Source organism: Heloderma suspectum, chromosome 6, assembly GCF_057233095.1.
Source record: "Heloderma suspectum isolate Gila_16-S chromosome 6, 16-S_ref, whole genome shotgun sequence".
Taxonomy (NCBI): domain Eukaryota; kingdom Metazoa; phylum Chordata; class Lepidosauria; order Squamata; family Helodermatidae; genus Heloderma; species Heloderma suspectum.
Window position 1 is genome coordinate 118,964,188 of NC_139463.1, and position 10,151 is coordinate 118,974,338.

The window sequence follows — 10,151 nt, forward strand, 5'->3', positions numbered from 1 at the left end:
CTAGATCTGCAAAGTCAGCCGTGATAGGCTACGTCAATCGTCACGTAGCCTATCACGGGTGACTTAAAAAAAAAAAATGCGCGTACGCTAATGGCAGCCCCCATAGGGAGCCGCCATTTGCGTTCCTTATTTAGTCGCTGTAGTCTACGTAAATGTTTACGTAGACTACGGCGAAAATAAGGGCAACGCAAATAGCGTTGCCCTTATTTTCGCCGTAGTCTACGTAAACATTTACGTAGACTACAGCGACCAAATAAGGAACGGGAATGGCAGCTCCCTATGGGGGCCGCCATTATCCGTACGCACTTTTTTTTTTTTTTAAAGTAACCCGTGATAGGCTACGCGACAATTGACGTAGCCTATCACAGCTGACTTTGCAAATCTAGCCGTGATAGGCTACGTGAATTGTCACGTAGCCTATCAGGGGGCGTTTTTTTTTTTTCTTTGATTGCAATGGCGGCAGCAGCAGCCGGTCAAAAGACCGGCTGCCGCTCCCGCCCCGCTTCAACACCCGCCGAACCGCCGGCCGGACCCGCCACCGGGAGGGACATTCGGTGAAGGTAAGTCCTGTCCCGGGGGTGGGGGGCGGGGGGTGGGGGGGGTTCGGAGGATTTCTCCCCGAAACTTGTTCGGGGGGCCGAACACGTTGGCGCTCGGCCCCCCGAAGTTTCGGGGAGAAATTCTCCGCCATCCCTACTCAGCCGTGATAGGCTTCATAAACATTTACATAGCCTATCACGGCTGACTGCAGGGACACTGCCATTTGCGTTCCTGGCTGGCCAGGATTCGCAGCGGGAGGGATGGGGTGCCTCCCCCCCACCAGAATTTCAGGGGGGAGGAACGGGGCGCCTCCCCCCCACCATGAAGCAAATTTTGTCAAAGGTAAGGGACTTTTGTACATCACTGTCACTCATCCCTAGATATAAGGGCCCCTCATTTATTATCAATCTTATAGACTTTGACTCCCAACTCCTTTTTTAAAATTGGAAGTGAAACACGGGCTTCATTTCAGCAGGTAGCAGCACATGATGGCATTAGTCAAGGTGATGACTTCATTTTATGGCCAGAAATTGCTGCTCATTTCCTTAATATGGAAATCTGAAACCCATCTGCTTTTTGTCCCACTAAGGAGCAAAGAAAACTTCTCATCAGACGGAGAAGGCGGAGACGTCTCCTTCTAGGAAGTATATTGGCAAAGTCAGTTGCCAGCCAAGGCAGCCTCCTGAAGCCAAGCATAGGCTCTAGATGGATGCGGGAGGGTTTGCATCCGGAGAGAAGCTTTACCACCAGGATACTGGGCTGTCCGTCTTACTGTTATTGCTTCTTCTTCTCCACTGGGTGCGTGAAGTGGATACAATGAATTGCCCCACAATTGATCCTGCCCCCGTTCCATATGAGTCGTATCAGTCGGGAGACTTCACTATTGGTGGGATGGTTTCTCAGATCACTTCCTATTCCCCAGAATTTACTTTCAAGGAACTTCCTTGGCAGCAGTTCTCTGAATTTAGAGTGTAAGGAATTCTTATTTTATCCTCCCTGCATCATGTGAATTTGGCCAGTTCATAACCCCAAAGTATGATAAATACCAAGTAATGCTTAGGGAACGTAGGCATTGCTCCTGTACCTTCATTTTCAATGGTTTACACTTGCTTGTATTCTACCCTGCTTATACATGGCATCTGCCTCTCCCCATGAGAGATCTCATTCTGATGTGCATGTATGCAGGTCTGTTTTGGGGTGGGGGCACTTAGTGTTTCCTGTTCATGCATTTGATTTGGATCAGGGCATGGTGTAAGAATTTGCAGAGTGTGAAGAACTGAGTATGAGGTTTTTGGTGTAGAAGAAGATATACATGAAAGCCATATCTTACAGTAGTTCCAAAACATGTTGAAATCAAGAAAAATCAGAGTGGGAGGGGTATATATATCCCAACATTTTCTGACATTACACACCAAGGTAGATGACAGTGGACAATGACCTTGGATTGGTCTGACAATTAGTGCTGCTCTGCCAAAAAATTATCCCCCATATTTCCCAACAACTCTTATTAAATGTGACAGAAAAGAAATTGCTTTTGTAAAGAAATTCCAAGGACATGACATTTTGGAGACATATTGGGTTTGGTTCAGGGTTGGTATGCTTTACCTTAACTATGAGGTGGCTGATGAGTGTGCATGGGTGTGCTGTCTTTCATTGTACAATCGTCTCCGGCAGCTTGTAGCCTCCCTGGATTCCCAACCTTCCTGCCCAGGTGAAGATATCATGAAGTAATTCCTCCCATAGGCTTTCTCAGATCAGGAAGTGCAGGCAACCTGGGACACTGCAAGTCAATTAAGAGGTGCGTAAAAGAAAGAAACACACACACACACACACACAGAGAGAGAGAGAGAGAGAGAGAGAGAGAGAGAGAGAGAGAGCACCCTCAGCCCCAGGTTAAAAACACCTTGCATAATTTTCTCCAGATTTCCTTCACCATTGTTTTTTGTGTTGGCTGCGTTCCCACCTCACCTTGCCATGGAATAATGCTAGGTATGGAGTTTTGTGAAGGATGCAAGATGGAGGCCAGCCTTCTAGCACAGTTGCTGCTGTTGCTGCTTGCACTACAGAAAGCAAAATTTATCCAGGGGGAGGAGAAATTCTCCAACTATTTTGCTACCATAGGATGTAGTGATGGCCACCAACTTGACTGGCTTTAAAAAGGGGGCTGGACAAATTCCTGGAGGAAAAGGCTATTAATGGCTACCAGTCTTGAGGGCTATGTGCTACCTCCAGTAACAGAGGCAGGGACTATGTACACCAGCTGCTGGGGAACATGGCTGGAAGGATGCTGTTGTGATCATGCCCTGCTTGTGGGTTCCTGCTCAGCAGCTGGTTGGCCACTGTGTGAACAGAATGCTGGACTAGATGGACCCTTGGTCTGATCCATCTGGGCTCTTCTTATGTTCTTATGTTCTTAAAAACAACAACAAAAGTGTTCGGGGGGGGGAAGAGGTGGGGGAGAAAGTAGCTGTGTTACAACCTTCGCCAAAGGTGAGGCCCACCTGTGAGAATTTTTTGGAGAATTTGTCCTTCCCCTGGAGCAATTTGGTGAAATTGTCCCTCTCCCATGCCAATTTCTCTGCTCACAAATAGGGTGGAGAATTTCAATAGGTCACTTGCATACAGCTCTAATGAAAATATCTCTATAAATGAACAGAAATGTATACTGATAGAAATGGAGTAAAAATGGGGACACTGAAAAGCAACAGGGAGGTAAATGTGTGCTACGGAGAACCCCAATGGTTTCAGAAGTATACAGGATCTTAAAACCCATACATTTTGGGAGTGGGACAGAATCCAGTGAGGACTGAGCATGTTCAGTTGCCATGAAATGTTGAGTGTGAGAAAAGAAGAATGTGAGAGCAAGGCTGGGTGTGGGGAATACAATCAAATGCTTGCTTGCGATTCTTACAGCTTATACTGTCCTGGAAGAGAGCAAGGCTGGCTGGCTGGAACCCTGAACAGGAGTACTCCTGCTAGGGGGTGAGGATATTGTGCAGATCCCACTGCTTTCTCCAGATGATGGCTCTTACTGCCAAAGAATGTGGTGGTCCAGTTGGGAGCTGTCCTGCTGAGTCCTATTGTTTAGTTTGGCTTTCGAAATGCATGTCAGACCTGGATACAGAACAGAATTCATTGTGACACAATTGTACAGAATATGAGCCACTGGCGTCCTGGATTAAAAATAGGGCTCCCACAATGCATTTAGGTTGTACAATGCATCGCTTGCTTACTATGACTTCTCCTTGATGCACCCCTTCTTCTCTTTTTCCTTGTGTGCACTGAATTTAATATTTTCTTGTATGTTAATTAGGATGCAAGCTCATGTTTGTATAGCTTGGCCTCAAAATAGTTTTTCTGCACTGTGACCGCACCTACTTTCATGATGTTCTCATAACCTCTTTTTACTGACAACTGCATCTTGACTGCCTCATGTGTTCTTAGTAACAACAACAACGTGTTCTTAATTATGGCGATCTGATTTGATGACTAAAGGAAGGCGCCTTCGTACTGACAGGCATTTCTGATGTACAGAAGCACGAGTTGGATCCCTGTGTCCCTGCAGCTGCTATTAGACTCCAACTACCCTCAGCCCCAGCCATCATGGCAAATCATCACAGATGATGGGAGCTGTAGTCCAGCTCCCTGGAGGGACACAAGCTCCCCACCCCTGTAGTAAATATATACAAATGGTGTGTGAAGCAAATGCATTTTCAATAAAAGCAGGAAGTGGGTAATGGTTGCTGTTGCATCAAAACTATGTGGCACAGCTTAGTTCCTCAACTACAGTATGATGACGATGATATAGCAAAATGGTCGAGTCCCGGTCAGGGCTGACTGTACCATTAGGCAGTGTGTCGCAGAGGCCTCAAATGGCAGAAACTGGGAGGAAGGAAGGTGCAGTGAGATGTTGGGGCAATTCATGAGAAATCTGATTTGCAATTAAGAAAGTGAGCTATGTAATATTTCAGAGTAAGAAACAGAAGGGCATTCTTCCAGTCAGACAACTAAAATGTAACAGGACAGACCAATACTGTGATACAAGAACTTTGCATGTGGTAGAATTCTCCACTGAAAAACTGCATCTTTATTTAAAGAGTGGTGACAAAGTTCTACCAGGACATCTTGTCCTTGGATTTTGCTGTAAATGAGATTAACAAGAATCCTAAGATCTTACAGAATGTCACCCTTGGATTCCATATCTATGACAACTACAATGATGCCCAAATGACCTATCGTACCACCCTGGATCTCCTCTTCAAATTCCATAGATTCATCCCCAACTATGAATGTGATGCCCACAAAAAAATGATAGGCATCATCGGGGCACTTGGCTTCGATACCTCTCTCTACATGGCAAGCATCTTAAATCCCTACAAGATTCCACAGGTAGGATTTCTGTAGGGGGTTCTGGGACATTAATGGATATCGTGCGTGTGGTCTACTAATTTTCTGGTCATGGATTTTAGAGTTTACAAAGAATGAGCCTGAAAAGCAAGTCTTGCCTAATGTTTAACACAAGAACAAATGACTGGATATACTAGGAACAACATGGACAAAGGAAAACTGGAATGTGGGGAGTGAGGCAGGGTAGAGTCTGGCACTTTTATCAGATTTCCTTCTCAGAAATGGCATTATCCAATCCCCACGTTTCAGACAGAAGAATCCTTAACACTTGCCAAAACTGCATATTCAAATCAATATTTACCACTGTAAATATTCATTGTGTTGCATTACATCACACACACACACACACACACACACACCTAAGCACTCCTATGAAACCATCTCTACAGTGATGGCACATACTTGAAAACAACTGTTAACCAGAAAAAGCAAACAAATGTCTGCCCAGGCCAGCAACGGCAACAGTTGTGACAGCAAAGGGACGTGGTGGGAATGAGATAAAGCTCTGAAGGACAATATCCTTCCCAGTGCTGATACTTTGCCATCATCACTTTTCTGGGGAGCAGCATCAGGAACCCACAATTCCAATGCGGGGCGCTTTTCTTCTGGCTTTTTTTAGGACTTTATAGATGAAAAGCTTGTATATAATTGTCCTAAAATTAATTAATGCTGTTTTAAAATGCTGTTTTGATATAATTTTAATTGTATTGTTGTTTAATTATATTTTAACTTTTTAATTTAATTGTTTTAATTGTTGTAAGCCGCCTTGTGTCCCAGTACTGGGAAAAAGGCAGGGCATAAATATAACAACAACAACAACAACAAATAAATAAATACATAAGTAAGTAAATAACTTTTCTTTTCCATGTGGTTCCTAATACTGTGGATGGATTTTTGATTCTAACTGAACTGATCTTCCAGTGTGAATGGTACATAAAAATAACTGTTGTGAACTTAGCTTCTTGCTCAAATGTATGTTGTAATGGTTATTTCTAAATTCTTTCAGCTCACTTACAGCTCCTTTGCACTAGCAGAGAGTGAGATGATGCAGCTCCCTTCCGTTTACCGCATGGTCTCAAATGAACTCCATCAGCACAGGGGAATTATCAGCCTGCTGAAACATTTCGGATGGATGTGGGTTGGGCTCTTTGTGGTGGGTGATGATCAAGGAGAACGTTTCTTGCAGGCCCTGGAGCCTCTGCTGTCCCAAAATGGACTCTGTTCAGACTTCACAGAATGGATCCCCAGACAAGAGCGTTTGAATTCTGTAAATATAGCGAATGATGTGGCCCATAATATGTATCAACTCATCAATTTTAGGAAATCCAGAATATTTATCATCTATGGTGAAACTTTTACATTTACGTATGTGTGGTTTTTTACAGATGGCATAGGAATTGCCAAACATAAGGAAAATACACTTGTTGGAAAGGTGTGGATTATAACCACGCAAATTGATTTTATCCTAGGAGGCAGAAGGCGGGAATCTGATTTGCAAGTGTTCCAAGGTGCCATTGCCTTCTCAATTCAATCCAATGAGCCAATTGGGTTCCAGAAATATCTTCAGACCCTAATCCCTGATTGGACAAAAGCAGACGATTTTCTCGAGGAGTTCTGGGAGCAATCTTTTCAATGTTCGGCTCCAGATCCCAGGTTGCCATACAAGGTTTCTGGAAGATGTACTGGGGAGGAGAGGCTGGAGAGCCTTCCTGGGCCTTTTTTTGGAATACACATGACTGGCCACAGCTACAGCATTTATAATGCTGTCTATGCCGTGTCACATGCTTTATCGGCCTTTCATTCAACTAGATCCAAATACAGAGCCATGGTGGGTGGAATAAAAGATGAACTTCAACATTTGCAACCAATGCAGGTAAAGTCTCTGCAATTTAATAGCATTATTTCCATGACTACATTAGCACAAACTAAGACTGCCTCTAATTATTGTATATTGAGTATTTGGTTTAAGTGTGTGTGTGTGTGCGCGCACATGTGTGTGTGCGTGTGTGTGTATGATTTATAGAAATGATTTTATAATCATTCCGATGTATTTAACACATTCAAATGTTTCCTTTTAAACGGCTTAGAGATATTTTTAGATATATTGGTCACTATAAAAAAACACTATTAAACCAACACTTCTCCAAAACATTGGTGAACGGTGTTATAGATGTTAAATCCTTCACAAAGATTTATGAGTTCTTATTTCTGTTGCGGAAGCGGTGAATTTCCATGTCTTTCACTGAAGAAATATTGTTTTAGGGTCAAACCTGGTTAGATCAAACTGCATAAAACAATGGGTGGGATCCAGCTTTAGTAACGTTTAGTGTAGACCCAGTGAAATCAATAGTACAAACTATTCTTCCCTGTTCTGTCCCATTGAATTCAGTTGATCTACTCTATCCATAATTAAGTCTGGATGGAACACCATATTATCCAGAGAAGGCAATATGATTAATTTTCAGTGTGCAGATTTTAATATGGTTTAGTTTTCTTTTTTCTATTTCAACTAGCTCCATGCATTTCTTCAAGGCATTTCATTTAACAACTCTGCTGGAGAAATAGTGTCTTTGAATGATAACAGGGAAATAGCTGGTGGATTTGATATAATTAACTTGGTTACATTTCCAAACAAGTCCTTCCTGAAAGTGAATGTTGGATGAGTAGATCCGAATGCTCTTGACGGAAAAGAATTCATCATTAATGAGGACATGATTAGTTGGCATAGGAGCTACAACCAGGTGTGAATCCTATGGTATTTCATATTGTCGGCAGGCACACCATTTTGAGGATATGTAAACTGGGAGCCAGATGCAGAAATATCCTTTGCCAGCTAATTTGATTCTGTCATCGGTGATTAGGCTCTCTATTGGCCATAGCCGCATTCACATTAAAGGAAGAAAAGGCATGGGGGATAAAACATTAAAGCCCAAAGTATTTTAATTCACACAAACACACACACACACACATCCCTACCTACTAGGCCTTGAATAAATTTGGAACAACTAAGAACAAACAGAATATATATATATATATACATATATGAGCAACAAAAGGACTGCGGACCATCATTGGCTATCCATGTTTTTATGGGATAAGGCATTCATCTGTGGCAGATGGTGAGTCTGCAGAACTGCCAGCTGCCACCAGCCAGCTCCGGCTACTGGGACGAAAATGGTGTCCGCGTAGCTCGCACAGTTTGTGTCCCTATTCTTTGCAGTAATAGGCTACATAAATCTTTATGTAACCTATTACTGCAAAGAACAGGGACGCAAATGGTTTAGCGGATGCCATTTGCATCTGTGCTTTAGCTGTGATGGGCTACATAAATATTTATGTAGCCTATTATGGGCTACCATAGGGACACAAATGGCATCCACTACTCAGGAAAACTTTTGTGTCTGCAGCAGCCCGGCAGCAGCTGGAGCCGCCGCCGCTGCCAGGCAGGCTCCGTTTTGCGGGGCTTTCGCAGGGTGGAGGGTCGGGGTGCTCTGTTCTGCCACGGATTCTGGGAGGCTGAATTCACTTGAATTCAGCCCCCCTGGGATCTGTGGTGGAATTCTCTAACATCCCTATATTATATATACTTTTATGATCACATTTTATTTCTGATATTTCCCATCCTAAACACTCTTGATCTTTATGGATAGGCCCTACCCGTTTCTGTTTGTAGTGAGTCCTGCCACCCTGGTTTTCAGAAGAGAAAGAAGGAAGGGGAGAAGTTTTGTTGCTATGATTGTAATCTATGTCCAGAAGGAAAGATTTCATTTGAAATAGGTAGGTGATGTGATGCATGAAATCTTCCAGCAAATAGGGTGAAAACTAGAGCTCCAACATATTTTTCAACCATTCTCTTTCAACTTGATAGAAAAGAAAATATTTCCATGAAGTAATTCAAAGGAGAGAACAATTTTAAAGAAATTCTTATGGGTTGGGTTCAGGGTTCATGTGCTGACTTTACTTATGATGAAACTCTGTTCACATCTTTCCCCTGTCTTTGTACAATCCTCTCTCCAGCAGCCTGTAGCTTCCTCGGCTTACCACACTTGAATTAAAGCCCAGGGAAAGAGACCATAGCACGCTTCTTCTTATGGGCCTCTTTTTTTCTTTTCTTTTTTTAGTTTCATTTCATTTAGGAAGGGCCAGCAGCCTGGGTTATCCCTCTCTATACCACAATATCTTCTCACGCTATCGACATCATATGTGAAACTTCAAGAGAGGAGAGAACAGAAGCAGTGATTCCAATGTGCAAATTATTCAGGGAAAATGGATACCATTCACATATGCCTCATCATTCTGATCCCTCACTCTTCCCCCCCCCCAGATGTGGATGACTGTTCTGCATGTCCAGAAGATCATTATCCAAACAAGGACCAAGACCGATGCATCCCCAAAGTTATAAGCTTTCTGTCCTATGAAGAACCATTGGGGAAAAGTTCAGTTTCAGTTGCTCTTTCTTTTTCCTTAATCACAGTCTTGGTGCTGCAGACATTTATTAATCACAGAAATACCCCCATCGTCAAAGCAAATAATAGGGAGCTCTCTTACATGCTCCTTGTCTCCCTTCTACTCTGCTTCCTCTCTTCTTTGCTATTCCTTGGCCAGCCTGGGAAACTGACCTGCCTCCTCCAACAACCAGTATGTGGTTTGATCTTCTCAGTAGCTGTTTCTTGTGTGTTGGCCAAAACCATCACTGTGGTTGTAGCTTTCATGGCCACCAAGCCCGGGTCCCGCTTGAGGAACTGGGTGGGGAAACGGTTGTCCAACTCCATTGTCCTTACATGTTCTGCAATTCAAGCTGGCATTTGTGTTGTGTGGCTCAGAACCTCTCCATCTGTCCCATAATTAGACATGCACTCAATCACTGAAGAAATCATTGTGAAATGTAATGTAGTATCTGCCATCGTGTTTTCTCTTGTCCTAAGCTATATGGGACTTCTGTCCCTCATCAGCTTCACTGTGGCTTTCATAGCCAGGAACCAAGTCTAGAAAGAGCTCCATGTACCACAGCAAAAATTTATTCTTACTATTTCATAAAAGGTGTTACTTTGAAAATGAAAAAAAAAAATCTTTGTTTTTAATTATTTCCTGTATTTTGTCTTTTATTCATTTCATTTCATTTCTATACTGCCAAATAGCCAAAGCTCTCTGGGCAGTTCATAGAGAGATCCACACTACAATAATTCATGGTATGGTAAGTTTAA

General features: G+C 43.0%; 1 protein-coding gene across 1 annotated transcript; it reads left to right on the forward strand.

Moving 5' to 3' along the window:
* The first annotated feature begins 1,245 nt into the window (after window positions 1-1,245).
* Window positions 1,246-7,092, forward strand: LOC146342856 (vomeronasal type-2 receptor 26-like). The gene is made up of 3 exons (XM_084808041.1): window positions 1,246-1,511; window positions 4,638-4,929; window positions 5,954-7,092. The coding sequence occupies exons 1-3, from the start codon at window positions 1,246-1,248 to the stop codon at window positions 6,968-6,970; spliced, it is 1,575 nt and encodes a 524-aa protein (XP_084664167.1). The 3' UTR covers window positions 6,971-7,092.
* The last annotated feature ends 3,059 nt before the right edge of the window (window positions 7,093-10,151 follow it).